This window comes from Choloepus didactylus, chromosome 22 (assembly GCF_015220235.1).
Source record: "Choloepus didactylus isolate mChoDid1 chromosome 22, mChoDid1.pri, whole genome shotgun sequence".
Classification (NCBI taxonomy): Eukaryota; Metazoa; Chordata; class Mammalia; order Pilosa; family Megalonychidae; genus Choloepus; species Choloepus didactylus.
Genome location: NC_051328.1, coordinates 11,664,910 through 11,688,066, shown reverse-complemented (window position 1 = coordinate 11,688,066; position 23,157 = coordinate 11,664,910). Strand labels below are relative to the sequence as shown.

General features: G+C 37.3%; 1 protein-coding gene across 1 annotated transcript in view; it reads left to right on the top strand.

Annotated features, from left to right (window-relative positions):
* BBS2 (Bardet-Biedl syndrome 2) overlaps nt 1-23,157 on the top strand; it is a 41,660-nt gene that overhangs the window by 9,592 nt on the left and 8,911 nt on the right. Inside the window, exons 3-15 of the mRNA XM_037815578.1 lie at nt 2,565-2,690; nt 2,971-3,033; nt 3,861-3,938; nt 7,405-7,509; nt 7,593-7,679; nt 10,264-10,399; nt 10,630-10,769; nt 11,580-11,724; nt 11,810-11,981; nt 12,590-12,719; nt 13,850-13,981; nt 14,949-15,086; nt 16,467-16,579. Coding sequence (XP_037671506.1) covers nt 2,565-2,690; nt 2,971-3,033; nt 3,861-3,938; nt 7,405-7,509; nt 7,593-7,679; nt 10,264-10,399; nt 10,630-10,769; nt 11,580-11,724; nt 11,810-11,981; nt 12,590-12,719; nt 13,850-13,981; nt 14,949-15,086; nt 16,467-16,579 — 1,565 coding nt within the window. The remainder of the gene's footprint in view (nt 1-2,564; nt 2,691-2,970; nt 3,034-3,860; nt 3,939-7,404; nt 7,510-7,592; nt 7,680-10,263; nt 10,400-10,629; nt 10,770-11,579; nt 11,725-11,809; nt 11,982-12,589; nt 12,720-13,849; nt 13,982-14,948; nt 15,087-16,466; nt 16,580-23,157) is intronic.

Genomic DNA, 23,157 nt, shown 5'->3' with positions numbered 1-23,157 from the left:
CCATTGTATGCATTTATTTATCTGTTCATCAGTTAATGGCCATTTGGGTTGTTTCCACCCCCTGGTTATTACATGAAGCCTATTCATTTGATAATGTATTGTGAAGTATGTGAAGTTTGTGAAGTAACTATATAGTTATACATAATTTTCATTGGTTCTAAGTATTTCATTGTGTTAATATATCAAAATTTGTTTAACCAATTCCAAGTCATTGAACATTTATGTTATTTCCATTGTTTCTCTATTAGAGTTGGTCTTTGCCCTTTTCTGATTGTTTCCTAAGGATAAGTTCCTAGAAACGCAATTGCTTTTTTTCCCTTGGTGTTTTTTTTAATTGAGGTAAAATGTACCCATAGGGAAATGCACAACCTTAAGTGTACAGTTCAATGAGTTTTGACCCCTGTAAGTAAAACCTTCAATACAAATACGACACCTCCATCACTTCAGAAAGTATTTTTGTGCCCCATTCCAGTCAATTTCTATCTTCCATTGACAAACGGTGTTCTGATTTCTGTCACTTTTGATTAGCTTTCCCTATTCTTGAACTACATTCAAATGGAATCATACAGTATGTACCCTTTGGTTTTTAGCTTCTTGCACTCAATAGAATGTTTGTGAGATTTATCTATGTTATTGCATCTATTGTGACTATTGTAGTATAGTTAAACAATGTGGAGATTTCACCATTTGTATCTTCTTTATGTCCTTAGAATTTACTTGGCTAACCACTTGCTAACCACAGCTCTTTTTTGTCACTGTTTTCCGTTGTATAAATATACTGCAATTTGTTTATCCCTTCTCCTGATCATAGACATGTGGGATGGACATTTGGGCTGTTTCCAGTTTTTGGCAACTATGAATAAAATCGCTGTAAACATTTTTGTACAAGTCTTCTTGTGGACATGTATTTTTTTTTATCTTGGGTAAATACCTGGGAGTAGAATTGCTGAGCTGTGTGGTAGATGTATGTTTAAATTTATATAAGAAGCTGCCAAACTGTTTTCCCAAGTGGTGGTACTGTTTTACACTTCCACCAGCAGTAAAGGAGAGTTCCAGTGGCTGCACATCCTTTGTCCACATTTGGTGTTGCCAGTCTGGGTGTGGGGTGGTATCTCATTGTGGTTTCTTACTGCACTTCCTTGATGATCAGTGATGCTGAGCATCTTTTCATGTGCTTATTGCCTATTTATATGTCATCTTTTGTGAAATGTCTAAGTCTTTTGCCTATTTTTTGTTGGTGGTTTGTCTTTTTATTATTGATTTGTAGATGTTCTTGGGATGTGCTAGATTCGAGTTCTTTGTCAGATTTATGTATTGCAAATATTTTCTTCCTGTTTGTGATATGTTCCATACTAACAGGTAGGTATCTTTTGATGAGCAAAAGCTTTCCATTGTGATGCAGTTCAGGTGATCAATTTTTTTCTTTAATGGTTGTTACCTTTTCTGTCCTTCTAAGAAATATTTGCCCATTTCAACATTGCCAAAATTCCACCTGTGTTTTTGTTCAGGATGACCTCTTAATTGCTGATTGCTGAATCAAAAGCCTTTTTAAAATGAGGTGTTTTTTTTGGTAGATATTGCTAAATTGCCCTCTAGGTAGGCAACTATTTTTCAGTCTCCCTCTCAGAATATGAAAGTGCCTGTTTTATCACACCCATACAAACTATGTGTATTAATATTCTTTTTAATCTTTGCTAATCTGAAAGGTGAAAAATTATGTCTTGTGAGGATGAACTTTTTTCAGATGTTTGTTGGCTATTTGTATTTCTTCTTGAATTTCTGTCCCCCATCCCGCCACCACGGGATGTTTCCTCTTTCTTATTGTATTTGCTTTTTATATGTTAAGGGTATTTACTCTTTGTCTTATATATTGCAGTTATTTCTTCCAGTTAATTGTTTACCTTATAACTTTGTTATTTTTTGATTAACCATTTATCAATTTTAATTTCTTATGAAGTCTTTTCTTTATAGCTAGTCTATTCTTTATAGCTTTCCTAATTCAAGATAATGTAAGTAAGGATTATTTTCTTCCACAGTAAATGATTAGTGTCTACAAAAATGTCCTTGAATCTTCCACAAATAAGTTAAATTATGCTTCTGTACTTTATTGAAGAAGTCTGGGACATTTATTCCGGATGGCAAGAATATGGGTGTTTTTATTATTATTATTATTTTGATAATGTTACATTTTAAAAAAATTGTATTGAGAGAACTGAGTAATAAGAATTAAAAAGAGTTCCATCTAAAATGGTGTCAATATAGTACAAAGTTTGGGTGCTTAAAGGCATAAAGCCTCTATTCTCTGGAAAATATGACCTCTGTAACCTGGAGGTCCTGGAGAGCAGTTTGGTGGGAGAGGCCAGCGGCCTGAGTTCTACCTGATCTGTGCTTGTCCCTGCATAAGCCTTACGTGGTCTACTGGCCTCAGTACACAGCCCTTGCTAGCCTCTCAGAGACCACAAATGATGACAGAGGAATTTGAGTATCCAAATAAAAGTAAACAAAAATACAGCTAGTGTGGCCAGTTCACTGTATCTGAGACTGTGCTTTTTTTCTCTTCTCAGGTAGCAGACGGGGCAAATGCAGTTGTCCTGGGCACGTTGGGAGACATTTCCTCTCCTCTTGCGATTATTGGTGGAAACTGTGCCCTGCAGGGTTTTGATCATGAAGGAAATGATCTCTTTTGGACGGTATGAGGAGCAAAACATTCTCTTTGGTACTCTTAAATGTTCCTTACATTTACTGTCCTTTAGTTTAGTTTTTTTTTTTCTTTAAACCATGGACTTACTGAATGATAAGCAAAACAAAGCAAAATGAAGCAATATATCTAATTCTGTACATTAAAAAAGGGTAAAAGTAATGTGAATAGTACCCAGTGGTGATTTGTATAATCTTGTCTTTTGTGTTGTCAATATAATTGGGTTAAGTGTAAAAAGATGGCATATTAATTATTCTTGGTTTTGTTTTCAGGTTACTGGAGATAATGTTCATTCCTTGGCCTTGTGTGACTTTGATGGTGATGGAAAGCAAGAGGTATGTGGGGAAAGAGGTAGTTCTCGTTTGTTTTGCTGAATAATTTTCCTGTAATAGTGACATTAGTTTTGAAAGAAGTGTTAGCCTCTCAGCCGGTTTTGGTGCTCTGTTGCCTAAATGATGCACTAACCGGCCTCACTTGTCTTCCTTTTCTCTTTTGAACAATAAACCACTTGTTTGTCTAATATGAAAATCAAGGTCACGAGGTGTCAGAGACACAGGAGGGGGAGAGAAGGCCCAGTAGTTAATGGGACCTTGCTCATATTCACACTTCCATAATTGGCTTCTGATGCTTTCAGTCTACATTAGTAAGTCATTTTCAATTTTGGCTAACTTTTTCAGGAATCTCAAAGTTTTAAAGATTGGCTCATAAGCCTTTGAAAATATTCTAGTGGTTACTCTGGAAATGAGCTTCTTGGGCAGCCAGTTGGTATGAAGTGTTGTGTTGATCATTGAGTTACCCCCCTTTTGTCCTTGGATACTGGGCTCTGGCATTTGAAACAGGACTTCTGTCTGCAGTCAGGGAAAGGCACTGAACCAGGGTGCTGGGTCTCCAGGTGCCGGGTGAAAGAACGTGTCCTGGCCGGACACGTAGCTTACATGGCAGGATAAAATCTGCAGTAGCTGCTTGTCCGTCCCTGACTGAATCTGTTGATCCTTCCGTTGGAGGAAGCCTTCCTAAGCACTGGATTATTAGGGGATTGGAATTCTTGGGTAGCAGCAGCATACAAAGCATTGTGCAATTTTTTTTTGTTTGTTTCGTTGGAAATTTTGATTTGTTTACTTAGTAAACTGAATATATATGCTCTCCCCTTGCCACCCTTCAGCTTCTTGTTGGATCTGAAGATTTTGATATCAGAGTTTTTAAAGAAGATGAGATTGTGGCAGAAATGACAGAAACAGAGGTAAGGAGTGCCGCCTCAGAATTATAGTAGCTTTGGGCAAGATAGATCAACACAGTCAAATGTAGCATCAAAGGAAATTGTTGTGACATCTTCTCACACAACTCAGATGGTTTTAGGATAAAAACTGTAGTGGTTAAGCAGAGCTGTACATTACAGAGAAAGAAGCATATAAAAAAATCTGTACTAAGATATATTTGAAAAGAGTGATTAAACAGAAAAATTGTTCAGTGTGACTGAACACATAAAGGCCTTTCCTTTAATGAGTTAATACATGTAAATAATAATAATAGCAACCATTTATGGTTCACCTAGTATATCCCAGGCACTTGTTTTAAGTGCTTTAGATGAACTACTTCATCCTTACAACAACTTGATTAGGAAGGTATTTCAGTTTGCTAATGCTGCCAGAATGCAAAACACCAGAAATGGATTGGTTTTTATAAAAGGGGGTTTATTTGGTTACAAAGTTACAGTCTTAATGCCATAAAGTGTCCAAGGTAGTGGGGAACCTTCACTGAAGGATGGCCAATGGCATCCGGAAAACCTCTGTTAATTGGGAAGGCACATGGCTGGCATTTGCTCCAGAGTTCTTGTTTCAAAATGGCTCCTCCCAGGACATTCCTGTGTTACTCTCAGTTGCTCTTGGTGTGTTTGTCCTCTCTCAGCTTCTCTGGAGCAAAAGTCTGCTTTCATAGGCCGTCTCCAAAATGTCTCTGTAAGCTTCAGCTCCTCTCTCAGCTTCTGTGAATTCTTCAGAGTGTCCCTCTTGGCTGTAACAAGCTCACTCCTTCTGTCTGAGCTTATAATATAGTGCACTAGTAAACTAATCAAGGCCCACGCTGAATGGGCGGGGCCATACATCCATGGATATCATCCAATCAGTTATCACCTACAATTGGATGGGTCATATCTCCATGGAAACAACCCAATCCAAAGGCTCCAAGTTAATTAACAACAATATGTCTGCTTCCACAAGATTGCACCAAAGAACATGGCTTTTTCTGGGGGACATAATATGTACAAACCAGCACAGAAGGTATTCATATTATGACAGTTTTATAGATGAGGAAACTGAGGCACTGGATGTTAAATTACTTGCTCAAGGTCACATAGCTGTTAAGTGGCATGTGGCCTGGATTTGAACTTTGAACCTTCTCTTCCTCCTCCTCATGTACATTATATGGGATTGAATGAAGTACATAAGTGAGATGTTATACTTTTTTCTCTTCATTCAAATTAAAGTACTTCCTAGGCACATTTCTGTAGGTGAGCTTTATTTAAATATTAGATGTTAGAGAACTTGGCTAGTTTCTTTGTGATTAGAATCATTCATGTAATTGAACTTGAGATATTTCTTAAAGAACTTAAACTTCGTTTTTTTTTTAAGCAGTGACTAAGGATTGCCCTTATCATTGCAATTTTGACATCCTTAGGATATTTATTTGCTGCTGGTTTTCAGAGACTAAGCAAAAATGAAACAGAAAAAAAATCAGGATATTCTGAATTAAGGATGGAAAAGGGTAGAAAGGAGCAATGGTTTGTGAAAACTGAAAATGGAAAGAGAAAAAAGAAACAGCCAAAGGGAATTGTAGACATCAGAATGGAGGTATTTTGCAACATTTTAGTCAGGTGGTGTTTGGGTGGCAGTGTATCAGAAAAGTTTGAGGGCCCTGGCATTAAAACTGACCTTGACCATTCATCCTTAAATTGCTTTCTTCTCACCAGTTCCTTGCAAAAGCTATCTAGGAAAGTCAGACTTCTCTGTTTCGTAACATCTGCAAAAGGAACCCCAGCAGCAAAATTTGCATATGGAAGAATTTAATGTCAGTGATTTTAACTAATTTGCCTTTATCCTATAGCAAGACATAGATTTTTGAATAGACCTACTGTACTTTTTATCTGTTCACAGTTAAACACCATTGTAAAATGGTAGTTACGGATAGGGAAGAAGTGAAAAGGAGAAATGAGAGCCGAAAGCAGCAGTCTGAATATGTGTGTCCACTAGGGGGTTCTGTTTTACATCTGTGTGCTTATATTTCTGGAGAGAGTGTCCTCAGCTTTCATTAGAATCTTAAAGGGGTTTGTGGCTCCCCCCCCCCCAAAAAAAAAAGCAAATACAAAAAAGCAGAACTTGAGACTCACTGGCCTTTAGGTGCTGTGTACTGCATTATCATATCCCTTTCATTCTGTTTGCAGTAAGTCTTTGCCCATTTGGTGGGAATTACTCAGATTTTGTTATATTTCTATTTACTTTCAACACTAGATGTGAGTAAGGTGCAATTTTTGAAATAACTTTTTCCTAAATCCTGGAGAAAGACAGCAGAACATGTAATAGAGCTAGGAATTTGAGGTGACTGTTGATCCTGTAGTCAGAAAAAGAGACAAATGAATTAATGAAGCACCAAGGAACTTGGGAATTGAGGGCTAATCTTAAAAAAATGTGGAATTTATGAAATTATTCGTTTGCAGGGCCTTTTTCCTCTTTTCGTTGTTTGATTTTGCTACAGGCACAAATGTCTTCCAAGATCAGCAAAATCATAATTCATTTGACATTTGAATGGTACAAAGTATTGCTAAAAGAATGCCTTGAGCTAAATAATTTTGGAATCCTACACAGCACTTTGTATTCAGAGTTAAGTGAAGTAGGTGGTTTTGTAGAAAAGCTGTAGGTGTAAATGAAATTACCTAACTATTCTCTGCTTTATAAAATTTATTTCTTAATATCTCTTGTTTTAAAGTCAGAATTAGAAAGTAGATCTGCAGGATCACAGATATAATTAAGCTTTGGTTTTAGTACTAAAGGATAATTTTGTTTAGTATCTAAAATTTTATCCTTTCAGGGAAGTTAAATTCCTTGAATAGTCTTTTAAATATTTCTGTATAACATACGCATTCTGTATTTTGTTATATCCATACACAAATCCATGTGCTTGGGTTTTTGCTTTTCAAAGGATTTTTTTTTCTAAAAAATATCGTTCACCTCTAGCAAACAATAAATATGTCGTGAAAGAAAAGTATACATATAAAATATATTCAATTGTGGGTTGATACAAATCTTTTAATTTAGACTGAAGGATAGGTTAAGGAAAAACTGGAATAACCGTTAAAACCTTTTGGTTAACGTGTAAAGTATCTTTTGTACATACTCTAGATCTTGTTTACTCAGCTGGTATTTCCTCCTTAATCCTTTAATTTTATTGTCTTTTAAAAATAATTTGCTGCCACTTGAGCTTGATCTAAAACACCAAACTTTGTGAGTTTGTTTAAATCTGAATATCCAACTCTGAAATACATGACCTGGATCACAGAGAAAGAGGGATATATTTCATTTCCTATTAATGAATTAGAAATGCATTTAAGTAGAATTTTAACACACTTGTAACAAAGCATGCAATTGTATTGAAGCTATACTTGCATTAAATTGAGGCTTTATGAAAAGATATATTTTTATGTATTGTTTTTGCAGGTAATCACCTCTCTCTGCCCTATGTATGGCAGTCGATTTGGTTATGCCCTTTCCAATGGCACAGTTGGAGTTTATGACAAAACAGCCCGATATTGGAGAATTAAAGTTAGTATGATTCAGCCTCTGATATTCAGAGATTTTGTAGCTATTGGGAGACTTCTGTACTAATTATTGGAATTCTTTTTCAGTCCAAAAATCATGCCATGAGCATTCATGCTTTTGACCTTAATTCTGATGGAGTATGTGAGCTGATAACTGGTTGGTCCAATGGGAAGGTAAGTGTAAGGAGCAGAGTTGAGGTATAATTCAGAATAATAGTGCCTGAGATGTATTGGCTATATGAATCAGAACAGTAATGTGAAATTAGTTATAAACCTGACTTCCATAGCTGTGCTTTCAAATTTAATTTCACCATCTTTCCACGTATTTTTTCTCCTGGTATAGTTGATTGTCAAGCATTACAGAGTGAGTGAGTATCCTCTTGGTCTTGTAAAAGGTCTGTTTGGGGGGAAATCTCTAAGAAGATTCTTTCTAAATCTCTTCCTTGAAGGAAGGAGAGTTCATTCAGTTAGGTTGATTCTAGGTATAGACCAGTTTAAAAAAAAAAGGATTTTGATAGCCTAATAATGAAATGTTTGAATTGCTCTTTTCTAATCTTCAAAATTGACTGGAAACTTAGAATTAGTGTGAAGAATCATGCTAGCATATAGTTTTCCTGGCTCTAACTGTAAAATACTGTCCTCTCGCTTTCTTTTTTAAGTTTAAATAAGAATTTTTTGCAGTCTCTTGGCAAGTCAGGACTGCCTTATTAGAAACTGCCCGAGTAGCTGCCAGATCTCTATGGATACCATTTGCCTAAGTTTTCTTGTTTGTCAGTGCCAGATCAGCTAATTCCTATTTTTTCTTCGTTAGTTTTTCTTTACTTTTGGCTGGTATCTTGTACCCTTCCTCTGGTATTGTATGAGCAGATTCTAAAAAGCTGTTTTGTTGGTCCCCACTTCTCCACTTAATTTTGTCTTTGGTAGTATTAAAAATTAAAAGGGAAGGCTGTGTGCTTGCTTGTTAAATGGATTTGAAAATCCACAAAATAAACTATTTTCTGGGGAAATATAAATTATTATGATTAATTCAAGAATTAGAAAACTGTGAGCCTGGTAACGATGAAATAAATGGAGAGCGTTATCTAAGAGTTACCTCCAGATATAACTCTGGGCCTAGGTGTTTTTATGGTCAGGTGCTTTCACATTTTTAAAGGAATTCTTTTTATATAATCTGTTCCAGAGCATACACACGTACACATACCCAAAAGAAAATTACTCAGTTCATTATGTAAGTGGAAAAGCTGATACCCAAACTTAGCAGAAATAAATTTTCTGTTCTAATTTGTGAATGTGGGTGAAAAACGTACTAAATAAATACTACTAGCAAACTGACTCTATCTTTTGTTGTATTTGTTGAGTTGGAGGACTGTCCTCTCTTCCACGGTAAAACCTTCATTTTGGATAAAGCAAAAGAGTAAAATGTCTACAGAAATATTAATTTGGAATCCTGCTTCTTAGCAAAAGAACCTAATTTGGAGTCCTGCTTCTTAGCAAATGAACACTCTTTGCTAAATATTATAGAAATGTAGTGTGGGAGGCTTGTAAGTAGCTAGACTTTAAGTGGAGAGAAGCAAGTTCAGTCTGAGGCAGGGGGTTGTGTTAATGTGCCCAGAGCTTTACTAAATACAGACCACTCTTTACTTCACAGGCTTTTGCATCTGTAATTTTCAGGCTTACATGATGTTGTTATTAATAGCATAGATATTTGAATTTCATGGATTCCAGACCCATGGCAGGAGCTGGTGGTAGGATGTGACTTAATTTGCCTTATTTATTTATTTTTTTTTGTGGCAAAGGTTTGCCCAGAAGAATGTTTATGAAAAGGGAAAAATTGTTGATGGCATTGATCATTGAAATGATTGCTTTACCATATTTTCTGTAGCTAGCCTTTTATTGATAATCCCTGTGTTCTCTCCTGGAACAAAATTATCATTTAATTGATTGTCCATCTTTATTGTTTTTGAGATTCATTTGTTTCTCATTAGTCAGTTACCTATTTGCCCAGTCTCTTGGGAAGAGGACACTAAAAGAGGATGGCAGTACCCGAATAGTTTTAATGTAGAAGAGAGACTCTTACTGGGGTTATTGTAAAAGGTTGTATGGGTGGAAGACTCAGCTAACTTGGCATTTTTCAAACTTTATAAATAAACAAATTTTATACATTTATATGTAATAAAGATCTCATTTTTTATAGAGCATTTATTGTGAACAGTCTGCCAGGCACTGCTCTAAATGCTTTATACATGTGAATGCCTCTTGTTCTCATTACAACCCTCTGAGGTGTAGATACTGTTATTTTCCCCATGTTCTTGTCACTGATCTTCAGATATGGAGATCAGGCACAGAATGGTTAAGAAACGTGCCCAAGCTCCCACAGATAGCAAGCGAAAGATCTGGTATCCAAACCAGGGCAGTTTGGCTGTGAGGCCCATGCCCTTTTGTACTCTGCTATATATGCTGTATATACTGTCTCTCAGTAGACTTATTTCTTCAAATGAAATATGTGGAAGGCCAATGTGTAAAACAACTTACTTAGAAAGAGAAGAAGGAGAAGAAAGTAGGCCTGGTTAAGGCCCCATATGATCCCCCTTGGCCCTAAGGGTCATAGGTACCTCCTGAGAAGCCTCAGGGCTCTGAGGAGCACTCTTGAAAACTGCTAGACTGAATGACCTTTAAAGCTGATTTTAACTTTAAAATTCTGTGGTTTAAAAAAAAACTGTAGCATAAGCAAATTTTCAATTTCTTGTTTTATTTTTAGGTTGATGCTCGAAGTGACCGAACAGGGGAGGTCATCTTTAAAGACAACTTTTCTTCTGCAATTGCTGGTGTGGTAGAGGGAGATTACCGGATGGATGGCCACATACAGTTAATCTGCTGCTCAGTGGATGGGGAAAGTAAATTGGGAAGGGAAAAATCCTTGAAGAGTTAGAGTTTCAACTTGATCAGGAAATTCCATTCTAAGGTGTTTGTACTGAGGTCTTCTAGGTCAATAAAGTCACCTAAGTTGGGGAGATGGGAACTTAGATTTTTGGGTTTTAAGAAGAGGTAATTGAGGCCTTAAAAGTAGAGCTGGCTGTCCTTGGGCTGTTCTCCAACCTAGGAAGTATTTTTTCCTCTTCTTCAGTCCGGGGCTACCTGCCAGGAACGGCTGAAATGAAGGGGAACCTCATGGACACCAGCGTGGAGCAGGACCTCATCCGGGAGCTTAGTCAGAAAAAACAGAATCTGTTGCTGGAACTCCGCAACTATGAGGAAAACAGCAAGGTAGGGCCTAATGTAAAGGGAAATGGAGTCTGTAAAGTTGAGAATGACCAGGAGGATTGGGAAATACAGAAGAACAATGAGAGTGTCAGTGTCTGCCAGGGCATGGGCTCCCTCTCACCCACTGGCAGAAGAGCAGTTCACTTCAGCCTTTTGCAGGTGGCAGAAGTAAGAGGGTGTGTATCCTTTGATCTAGAAATTCCACTTCTAGGCATCTAAACTATAGAAGTATTTAAGTGAGTGTTCAGAGACATTTACTATCGTACTCTTTGTAGCAGTGACAAGTTGGATGCAACTTAAATGTTCATCAGTAGGGAGTATGAACTAGGGAATATTAAGCAGCTCAAAAGAATGAAGTATATATAGTTGGACTTATGTGGATGGATAGGTGTGATATTGAGTGAAAAGAAGCAAGAACGGTACGTTTAGCTTATTTTTGTCTTTTTAAAAACAAATAAAAAAATTGACAATTACAAAATCTCTGTGTGTGTGTGCTTGTGCCCATACCAAGCTGTGGCTGGAGAATGGGCTAGGGAGTTGGACTTCAAGTATTGCTGTATTTGAATTTGCTAGACCAAGTGAATTTATTTTCAAGGAATGATGAGGTACAGTGGACTATAAACCACAGAAAGGGGCACGGGTGTTTCCCACAGGGGTAGAATAGAGCAAGGGAGCATAAATGAGGTGAATTCTCTGAATTTTTAAGAACCAGATTAATAAGATGATGGGGTGTCTGTGTTTTGAAGCTGAATATTATTTAAAGTTGACATTAGTTTTTGTGGCTGAGTTAGAAGCAGATTGGGTGTTTTGCAGGGTGAATTGAGCAGTCCAGTGAATGAGGCTGATGGGCATCGGGGCATTATCCCGGCCAATACCAAGCTGCACACTGCCCTCTCAGTCAATCTGGGGAATGAGATTCGAGCTGCTCATGCAGAATTGTGCATTTCCACTTCTAATGGTAAGAAATTTACAGTTGGCCTTTGTAAGAGCTGGTACCTTCTTGGAGTATTTCTTGGAACTGCCTGTGTTCCTATTCCTTGCAGATACCGTCATCCGAGCGGTATTGATTTTTGCAGAGGGAATTTTTATAGGTGAAAGCCACGTGGTGCACCCCAGCACTCACAATCTCTCCAGCTCCATCCGCATCCCAATTACACCTCCCAAAGATGTCCCTGTGGATCTGCACTTGAAAACCTTCGTGGGTTACAGAAGCAGGTGATCCTTTGCAAGTCACAGTTCATTTCTAGACAGTGTTTAGAAGAGGGCAAGATGTATAGATTTCTCATTACACCATAGAGTCTATGGGATCAGAGAAGACAGTTAAGGATTCTACTCACCCACTCAGGGTTCCCCATGACATTTCCTTAGTTTGAAATCTTTCAAAATGTAAAGGATATATAAGTTTTAGATGGTTATTTTCTGTTTTTAGTCAGATGATCTCACGTTCACAAGTTTAAAATATATGTTTTATTGGTAATTTGTCAATTTCTAGTTTTGGCCTCAGACTCTACAAGGATTAGGATGCATCTTTATAATAGCTAGTGAAAAAAGCCTTTCTAGGTTTGTGGAAGATGAATGCTTTTCACATTCTTTTGGGGTTTTTTAAAGACTTGGTATATGTGTGTATATGTAGAGTCATCTCTAAATGCCAAAGCTTATTACTGTAGTAATTTAATCTTTAAGTTTTGTTGGTTGACGGCAGTGCAACCCTTAAATATCAACTTGATGACCCAGTCTTGATTTTTATTTAGTTTCTGGGCCTTGCACTTTGAAGTAGCATTGTACACAAAACAATTCTCTTGTGTTCTGTTGGTTGGCCATAGCACCCAGTTTCATGTATTTGAATTGACGAGACAGCTCCCCCGATTTTCCATGTATGCACTGACCAGCCCGGACTCTGCCAGTGAGCCACTCAGTTATGTTAACTTTATCATTGCAGAACGGGCACAGAGGGTGAGTATCTTGCTTTATTTTTTCAATATTTTTGCACTTTGGAATCCTCTAGACGGTATTTCCTAGAAAGGGGGAAATTACATGAATGTGTTATGTTGGTAGCAGTAAATTTGACAGGAAAGAGTTAAATATAGCTTGGAGTTGGCTTATAACCTGTAACAAAATGTTTGCTAAAATATTGTTTCTTCCTCAAAGGAATGCATGCGTTATTTACCTGAGCAATCCTTGCTTATAGGTCAATTCTTACCAGTTTTTAATTCCTCTCTTTCATTTGTTATGGTCTCATGTGGTTGTCCTGACCTAGTTTTTCGTGAGCAACCTCTAGGAAGATGGATAGAGAGTGATTCTTGGAGCCGGAAACATTTTTGGGTTCAAGTGCTACTTTAATTAAATTCTTAGTGATCGTGGGGGAATTCCCTTCCCCAGTCTGAGCCTTGATTTCACCCACCTCGCAGGGAGGCCCTGAAGATTACGTGGTTGGTGTGACAGCATCTTGTAAAGTTTAAAGGACTAATACCAGTGGATGTTAGCCTTGGCTGGGCTTCAGAAACTCTGGTGAAGCTTTTTAGTCGTGTAGATGCTCAGGCCCTTTCCCTGGCTGTGGAACCAGTACCTGTAAGCAGGCCCTTTCAAGAGACCTCACGGAGTTCTTATGTGGAGCCTGTGTTGCAAACCACTGTGAAATATTATTATTATTAATGTTAGAACTTACTCTTATTGCTTGAATGTGTTTCTGTGTCTGTGGTGTGTGCTTGTGAGTCCTTCATTTAAACATTTTTTGAAGAACAGAATGGTAGTTTTAAGCAGACTACATTGTCAAGGATATACCTGAATTAGCATCATAGTTGAATTTTTTTTTATACATTGCATGTAAGGTTATGTCTAAGTAGAAAATGCTGTGAAATCTTGTAATACTCTTGCATTATGGGACCAGACATAATTTTGAATGTTGCTTAAGAACATGTATGAGGTGGGAAAAGGGAGTATGTTTTCTTGGTGGTGGTGGGGTGAAGTATAATTGTTTTTTTTCCCCTAATTCGAGCAGTAAAACTATAAATAAGGATAACTGTTTTCTTCACAAATGACTGTACTTCAAAAATGAATGTTGTTTCATTGTATTCATTTTTAAGGTTGTTATGTGGCTCAACCAGAATTTTCTGTTACCAGAAGACACTAACATTCAGAATGCTCCATTTCAAGTGTGTTTCACATCCTTAAGGAATGGTGGCCAGCTGTATATAAAAATAAAACTTAGTGGAGAGGTAATGTTGATTGTCATCGGGCCTGGAGTGCTCATGTAATGTTTATCATTCAGCAGTATGTATTTTGGATATTATGTGGAAGTTCTTGGAGTGATGAGACTCAAATACAGATAGCCAGCCAGCTGAGAATGAGAATTTGTGAAAGGACAACTTGATTTGATCAGAGGGCTTGGAGGGGGCGAGGTGGGAAATGAAGATGGTGGAGGGGTCTGGGGCTTACCTTACCTAGGCTCCCACAAGGGTTAGTGGGGCCGGAGGGGGAGGAGTTTGGGTCTCGGGCTCTTGCCTTTCTTGTGACGCAGAGGGGAGGTGTAAGGCTTTCCTGTGGATGCTGGGGATTGGCGGCTTTAAACTGTACTGCATGAAAAGCAGACATGGCAGGGGCCCTCTGTAGAAACTGCGGGTGGCTTTTATCATCCAAACATAGGCAATTACAGGCCTTGCTGGTTGGTTATGCCCAGGGCAGGGCTAACTGGGGTGGTCCCTCAACAGTGGAACTTATACTAAGCCAGGTGAGATGAGGAGGCCCCCAAAGTAATTTCTTTTATGCCTTTACAGCTTGATAACAGTCTTAAGGTCATAAATCACATTTCAACTTGGTCTGTAAGTGTTGTTATTTTAGACACTGAGGCATGATGTAGAACAGCACTTTTCTTCCTCCCTCCCTTCTTCCCTTCAGTCCTAATGTCTGATTTGGGAAGGGTTGGGAATACAGAGTTAAACAGAAACATTTTCACTGTCTGAATGGTTTCTTTCATTTAGTCGATAAGGCCAGAGGATTGGTCTTTTAGCCAGGGGCTGGAAATAATGTGGTGGGTTATTTCCTTGACAGCTAACCTTATGGATCCATCACCACGTGTAAATATATGTTCCACAATGTGTTGAATATGAGGAAGTTCGAGAACTGCTTCAGATAAGTTTGTTTAATATCTGAGGATGCCAAAACTTTTTTTTGTTCTCCTGATAGATCACTGTAAATACTGATGATATTGATTTGGCTGCTGATATCATCCAGTCCATGGCATCATTTTTTGCTATTGAAGACCTTCAGGTAGAAGCGGATTTTCCTGCCTACTTTGAGGAATTACGAAAAGTGTTGGTTAAGGTGAGGGAGCATATTGAATGGGTTTGGGAGGATGTGATAGTAGTAGTGTTTGAAGTGTTTCTCTTAGGAGATTAATGATACCGTGAATGTACTTATGTTATATGATAGTCATGTTTAAAATAATTTTTGCAAATTTTAAAAATCAAAATTGAGCTAATAATCTGGATATCTGGGGAGGGGGTAGGGGTATGTTGGATTTCTCTGGGGTTTGTATTATTTTTCGCAACTGTCCCGTAAGTTTGAAATTATTTAAAAATAAAAAGTAAAGTTAAATAATTGAACTAGTATGGGAGAGTTCACTAGTTAAAGGATTTCTTCTATAAAAGCTCTTTTTTAAAAAGAAATTTTATTAGAGGAATTGTAGGTTTACAGAAAAGTCATGCAGAAAATACAATACAGATTCCCATACTACCCCCCATCCTGCCCCACCCCCAAAGTTTTCCCTATTAACAACACTTTGCATTAGGGTGGTCCTTTGTTACAGTTGATAAAGCAGTATTAATATATTTATACTGTTAACTATAGTCTGTAGTTTACATTAGGGTTCTCTGTGTTGTATGGTCCTATGTTTTTTTAAAAAATTTTATTAGTAACATAAATACAACCTAAAATTTCCCCTTATAACCACATTCAGATATATAATTAGTACTGTTAATTACATTTACAGTGTTGTGCTTCCATCACCACCATCATTACCAAAACTTTCGTGGCACCCCAAACAGAAATTCTGTACCTATTAAACAATAACTCCCTATTCCCTATCCCCACTCCTAGTGCCTGTAAACTATGTTCTAGTTTCTGGCTGTGTGAATTTGCTTACTCTAATTATTTCATATTAGTGAGGTCATACAGTATTTGTCCTTTTATTGAGCTTATTTCAGTTAACATGATGTCTTCAGGATTCATGAATGGTTAGCTCTTGACCACTTTGCTTGCTTTGTTTAGAGGCCGACTTTAAAAAAAAAATGTCATGTTAACATTTCCTTTGCTAACCCTTCGTCTTCTCTGTTGTATCTACTTTGGTCTTTCGTCTAGTGCTTTCAAGGTTCAAAAAAAAAGCAAAATGAGGATCGTGATTGACCCCAAATTATCACAGCGTCCTCACCCCAAGTCCCTAAAGTGTTAATGCGTGTGTGTGTTGCTAGGGCTCCCAGTGCTGGGAGATGGGAAGGATCCAGATGGAGTGTCATGTTGAGTAGTGGAGGCGGCATCGACTAATTATTTTGCTGAAGAGGAGATGAAATAATGGGAGGTAGCTAAGATGGTAGAGTGTACAGGGAAAAGAAGAGGCCTTTGTATCTGGAAGATAGTCTCTCAGTTTGTCTAGTTTTCAAGAAGTCTGTGAGACCTTTTTAATTCCTGAGTATTCATGGTCTCCAGGTGGATGAATATCATTCAGTGCACCAGAAGCTCAGTGCTGACATGGCTGATAATTCTAATCTGATCCGAAGTTTGCTGGTCCGAGCTGAGGATGCTCGTCTGATGAGGGATATGTAAGTATTCACTGTGGCCAGGACAAGTGCCAGGCTGAAAATGAGAGCAATATCGAATAGTGGCAACTCTGAGATACTACTAGTAGGGGTGTAATTTGGTGCAGTGACTCTTTGGTAAATATGAAAATCTACATAGCCCTTGACCCAGTAATTCTACTTCCGGTTTATGGTCTAGAGAAACCTGTACACATATAAACCATAATGTCTGGTTGTCTCTTTTTATTAGGTTACCAGATATTGATGATCATTTCCTAGATCCATTACAGGCATATCTCATTTTATTGTGCTTTGCAAATACTGAGATATTTACAAATTGAAAGTTTGTAGCAACCCTGCATTGAGCGAGTCTATCAGTGCTATTTTCCCAATAGCATGTGCTCATGTCGTGTCTCTGTGTCAGATTTCAGTAATTCTCGCAATATTTCAAACATTTTCATCATCATTATTATATCTGTTATGGTATATCTGTGATCTTTGATGTTACCATTGTAATTGTTTGGGAGCACCATGAAACATGCCCATATAAGATGGCAAACTTAATCGATAAAAGTTATATGTGTTCTGACCACTGCACTGACCTGCCACACTGACCGGCCATTCCTGGTCTCCCCCTCCTCAGGCCTCCCCATTCCTTGAGACACAGTAATATTGAAATTAGGTCAGTTACAAACCCTACATGGCCTGTAAGTGTTCAAGTGAAAAAGCTTCACACATCTCTCACTTTAAATCAAAGCTAGAAACGATTAAGCTTAGTGAGAAAGGCATGTTGAAAGCTGAGATAGTCCAAAAGCTGTGTTAGCCAAATTGTAAATGCAAAAGCATTTTTTAGCTTTTTTTTTTTTAAGCAAGGATGTATTTTTAAATTAAAGTTTTTATTTTATTTTATTTTGGACATAATGCTACTGTACACTTAATGGACACAGTATACTGTAAAGATAACTTTTATATGCACTGGGAAACCAGAAAAATTCGTGTGACTTGTTTTATTATGGTGGTCTGCAACTAAACCCACAGTATATCCAAGGTATGCCTGTATTTCTTTTGGGGTTTGCAAAAAAAGTGATTCTCTAATTCTATAATTTCTTCTTCATATATTAGCTGAAATACTTCTGTAAAGAATAACATTCTTTCATGACTTAATGAATAATGTGGTTCCCTGAGATAGTTTGTACAGGAAAGACAGGTTAAATTGTGAGTCTTTTATTTTATTTATCAGCTTTTTAAAAAATGAGATGGTTCCCTAGTTTCATCTAAGGTGACCATTGAGATTTTTAAAATCACTATGAAGTTATGTTTTTTTTTTAAAACATATTTAATGTGTTTTGATCCATTTCAGTTATTCATTTGATGGCCAGTTTGTAATGTCTTTGTTTATTGTAAGCTGCTTCAGGTTGGTTACAGTTTTCCTTGGCCACAGCGTCATTAGTTTTTGTTACTGTCTTGCTTTCTCATATGACAAGGCGTACATCTTGTCATGTACATTTCTTGGTCTGAACCTGGAATTAGCCATTTCTCTAAGGATCATGGTCTTTTTAGTGGGAAATGGTATTTATTTTTTTTATTTAACTAATGAAAATGTTCTAAAATTGAGTGTGGTGAGAAATGTACAACCATGTGATGAGTCTGTGAACCATTGATTATACACCTTGGATGAAATGGTATGTAGAGATCACAGGTCTGAGCACTAGAAATTCTCATTGCTACCGGGTTGGTCATCATTTCTAGGCCTTTTTAATGGGTAGAACTAGGAAATGTATGTATATTTTTTCATTAAGAAACTGTATCATGAGTTTGTACTATTTCCAGTTGACATTTATGAAAACAGGCTCTTATTTAATTTTGATTTTATAACTATATCTCTTCTCTCTTATGGTGAGACTTGTTGCTCCAACCAGCATCAACATAACTATTTCCTTTATCTTACAGTATACATGCAGTATTTAAGAATAATGCCAGTGTTATTATCAACAATATGATAGCTGAAAACAGTTTGATGACTTTTTTTTTTTTTTTTTTTTCATAGGTTGGGAGACTTTATTTTTTTTTTATTTATTTTTTTTTAATTCAGTTTTATTGAAATATATTCACAAACCATACAGTCATCCATGGTATACAATCAACTGTTCACAGTATGATCATATAGTTATGCGTTCATCACCACAATCTATTTCTGAACATTTTCCTTACATCAGAAAGAATCAGAATAAGAATAAAAAATAAAAGTGAAAAGAGAATACCCAAACCATCCCCCCATTCCACCCTATTTGTCATTTAGTTTTTACTCCCATTTTTCTACTGATTTTTTTTCAATTTTTTAACTTTGTTTATCAAAAAATTAAAAACAAACAGGCAAACAACAACCAAAAAAACCCCACAACATTTCAAACAAAGCAATGGATTAAGGAAAACAAATAACCTAAAATAACTACTTTGCTTCCAATATGTTCCTACCATACCCCAAGAAAATTAATAAACCATGTCCAAACAGAGGAGTAAGAAAAACAAATAATCTAAAATAACTACATTGCTTCCAACATGTTCCTACCATACCCCAAGAAAATTAACAACCCCTAAGAAAACAAAGGAATAAGAGAAAAAAAAAAAAACCTAAAATAACTCTATTGCTTCCAACATGATCTTACTATATCCAAGAAAGTTTACAAACCATAATCATTCCTGAGCATTCCCATAACATTGAGATTACCCTCCATAGTTTATCTGTTCTTAGTAGATTATCATTCCCCCTCCACTAATTGGTATCTCTAGGTCCCCTACATTCTACAGTATAAAACATTGTACATTTTTCACAGAATTCACATTAGTGCTAACATGCAATATCTCTCTTTTTGTGCCTGGCTTATTTTGCTCAGCATTATGTCTTTTTTTTTTTTTTTTTTTTTTTAATCTTCATTTTATTGAGATATATTCATATACCACGCAGTCATACAAAACAAATCGTACTTTCGATTGTTCACAGTACCATTACATAGTTGTACATTCATCACCCAGATCAATCCCTGACACCTTCATTAGCACACACACAAGAATAACAAGAATAATAATTAGAGTGAAAAAGAGCAATTGAAGTAAAAAAGAACACTGGGTACCTTTGTCTGTTTGTTTCCTTCCCCTATTTTTCTACTCATCCATCCATAAACTAGACAAAGTGGAGTGTGGTCCTTATGGCTTTCCCAATCCCCTTGTCACCCCTCATAAGCTACATTTTTATACAACTGTCTTCGAGATTCATGGGTTCTGGGTTGTAGTTTGATAGTTTCAGGTATCCACCACCAGCTACCCCAATTCTTTAGAACCTAAAAAGGGTTGTCTAAAGTGTGTGTAAGAGTGCCCACCAGAGTGACCTCTCGGCTCCTTTTGGATTCTCTCTGCCACTGAAGCTTATTTCATTTCCTTTCACATCCCCCTTTTGGTCAAGAAGATGTTCTTCGTCCCACGATGCCAGGTCTACATTCCTCCCCGGGAGTCATATTCCACGTTGCCAGGGAGATTCACTCCCCTGGGTGTCTGATCCCACGTAGGGGGGAGGGCAGTGATTTCACCTTTCAAGTTGGCTTAGCTAGAGAGAGAGGGCCACATCTGACCAACAAAGAGGCATTCGGGAGGAGGCTCTTAGGCACAACCATAGGGAGGCCTAGCCTCTCCTTTGCAGCAACCGTCTTCTCAAGGGTAAAACCTGTGGTAGAGGGCTCAACCCATCAAACCACCAGTCCCCTATGTCTGTGGTCATGTTAGCAACCATGGAGGTGGGGTAGGCGAATACCCCTGCATTCTCCACAGGCTCCTCAAGGGGGCACTGCATCTTTTTTTTTCCCTTGTTTTTTTTTTTTTTTTTTTTTAACTTTCCCTTCTTTTTTAAATCAACTGTATGAAAAAAAAGTTAAAAAGAAAACAAACATACGATAAAAGAACATTTCAAAGAGACCTTAACAAGGGAGTAAGAAAAAGACAACTAACCTAAGATAACTGCTTAACTTCCAACATGTTCCTACTTTACCCCAAGAAAGTTACCTAATATAGCAACATTTCTGTGAACTTGCTCCTACTATATCCATCAGAAATTAACAGACCATAGTCATTCCTGGGCATCCCCAGAACGTTAAATAGCTTATCTGTTCTTCTTGGATTATTGTTCCCCCTTCCTTAATTGCTCTCTATTGCTAGTTCCCCTACATTCTACATTATAAGCCATTTGTTTTACATTTTTCAAAGTTCACATTAGTGGTAGCATATAATATTTCTCTCTTTATGCCTGGCTTATTTCGTTTAGCATTATGTCTTCAAGGTTCATCCATGTTGTCATATGTTTCACGAGATCGTTCCTTCTTACTGCCGCGTAGTATTCCATCGTGTGTATATACCACATTTTATTTATCCACTCATCTGTTGAAGGACATTTGGGTTGTTTCCATCTTTTGGCAATTGTGAATAATGCTGCTATGAACACTGGCATGCAGATATCTGTTCGTGTCACTGCTTTCCGATCTTCCGGGTATATACCGAGAAGTGCAATCGCTGGATCGAATGGTAACTCTATATCTAGTTTTCTAAGGAACTGCCAGACTGACTTCCAGAGTGGCTGAACCATTATACAGTCCCACCAACAATGAATAAGAGTTCCAATTTCTCCACATCCCCTCCAGCATTTGTAGTTTCCTGTTTGTTTAATGGCAGCCATTCTAACCGGTGTTAGATGGTATCTCATTGTGGTCTTAATTTGCATCTCTCTAATAGCTAGTGAAGCTGAACATTTTTTCATGTGTTTCTTGGCCATTTGTATTTCCTCTTCAGAGAACTGTCTTTTCATATCTTTTGCCCATTTTATAATTGGGCCGACTGTACTATTGTCATTGAGTTGTAGGATTTCTTTATATATGCAAGATATCAGTCTTTTGTCAGATACATGGTTTCCAAAAATTTTTTCCCATTGAGTTGGCTGCCTCTTTACCTTTTTGAGAAATTCCTTTGAGGTGCAGAAACTTCTAAGCTTGAGGAGTTCCCATTTATCTATTTTCTCTTTTGTTGCTTGTGCTTTGGGTGTAAAGTCTAGGAAGTGGCCGCCTAATACAAGGTCTTGAAGATGTTTTCCTACATTATCTTCTAGGAGTGTTGTGGTACTTTCTTTTATATTGAGATCTTTGGTCCATTTTGAGTTAATTTTTGTGTAGGGGGTGAGGTAGGGGTCCTCTTTCATTCTTTTGGATATGGATATCCAACTCTCCCAGCCCCATTTGTTGAAAAGACCATTATGACTCAGTTCAGTGACTTTGGGGGCCTTATCAAAGATCAGTCAGCCATAGATCTGAGGGTCTATCTCCGAATTCTCAATTCGATTCCATTGATCTATATGTCTATCTTTGTGCCAGTACCATGCTGTTTTGGCAACTGTGGCTTTATAATAAGCTTCAAAGTCAGGGAGTGTAAGTCCTCCCACTTCGTTTTTCTTTTTTAGAGTGTCTTTAGCAATTCGAGGCATCTTCCCTTTCCAAATAAATTTGATAACTAGTTTTTCCAAGTCTGCAAAGTAGGTTGTTGGAATTTTGATTGGGATTGCATTGAATCTGTAGATGAGTTTGGGTAGAATTGACATCTTAATGACATTTAGTCTTCCTATCCATGAACGTGGAATATTTTTCCACCTTTTAAGGTCCCCTTCTATTTCTTTTGGTAGAGTTACGTAGTTTTCTTTGTATAGGTCTTTTACATCTTTGGTTAAGTTTATTCCTAGGTACTTGATTTTTTTAGTTGCTATTGAAAATGGTATCTTTTTCTTGAGTGTCTCTTCAGTTTGTTCATTTCTAGCATATAGAAACATTACTGACTTATGTGCATTAACCTTGTATCCCGCTACTTTGCTAAATTTGTTTATTAGCTCTAGTAGCTGTATCGTCGATTTCTCAGGGTTTTCTAGATATAAGATCATATCATCTGCAAACAATGACAGTTTTACTTCTTCTTTTCCAATTTGGATGCCTTTTATTTCTTTGTCTTGCCGGATTGCCCTGGCTAGCACTTCCAGCACAATGTTGAATAACAGTGGTGACAGCGGGCATCCTTGTCTTGTTCCTGATCTTAGAGGGAAGGCTTTCAGTCTCTCACCATTGAGTACTATGCTGGCTGTGGGTTTTTCATATATGCTCTTTATCATGTTGAGGAAGTTTCCTTCAATTCCTACCTTTTGAAGTGTTTTTATCAAAAATGGATGTTGGATTTTGTCAAATGCTTTTTCAGCATCTATTGAGATGATCAATTGATTTTTCCCTTTTGACTTGATAATGTGTTGTAATACATTGATTGATTTTCTTATGTTGAACCATCCTTGCATGCCTGGAATAAACCCCACTTGGTCATGGTGTATGATTTTTTTAATGTGTCTTTGGATTCGATTTGCAAGTATTTTGTTGAGGATTTTTGCATCTATATTCATTAGGGAGATTGGCCGGTAGTTTTCCTTTTTTGTAACATCTTTGCCTGGTTTTGGTATTAGATTGATGTTAGCTTCATAAAATGAGTTAGGTAGTGTTCCATTTTCTTCAATGTTTTGAAAGAGTTTGAGTAAG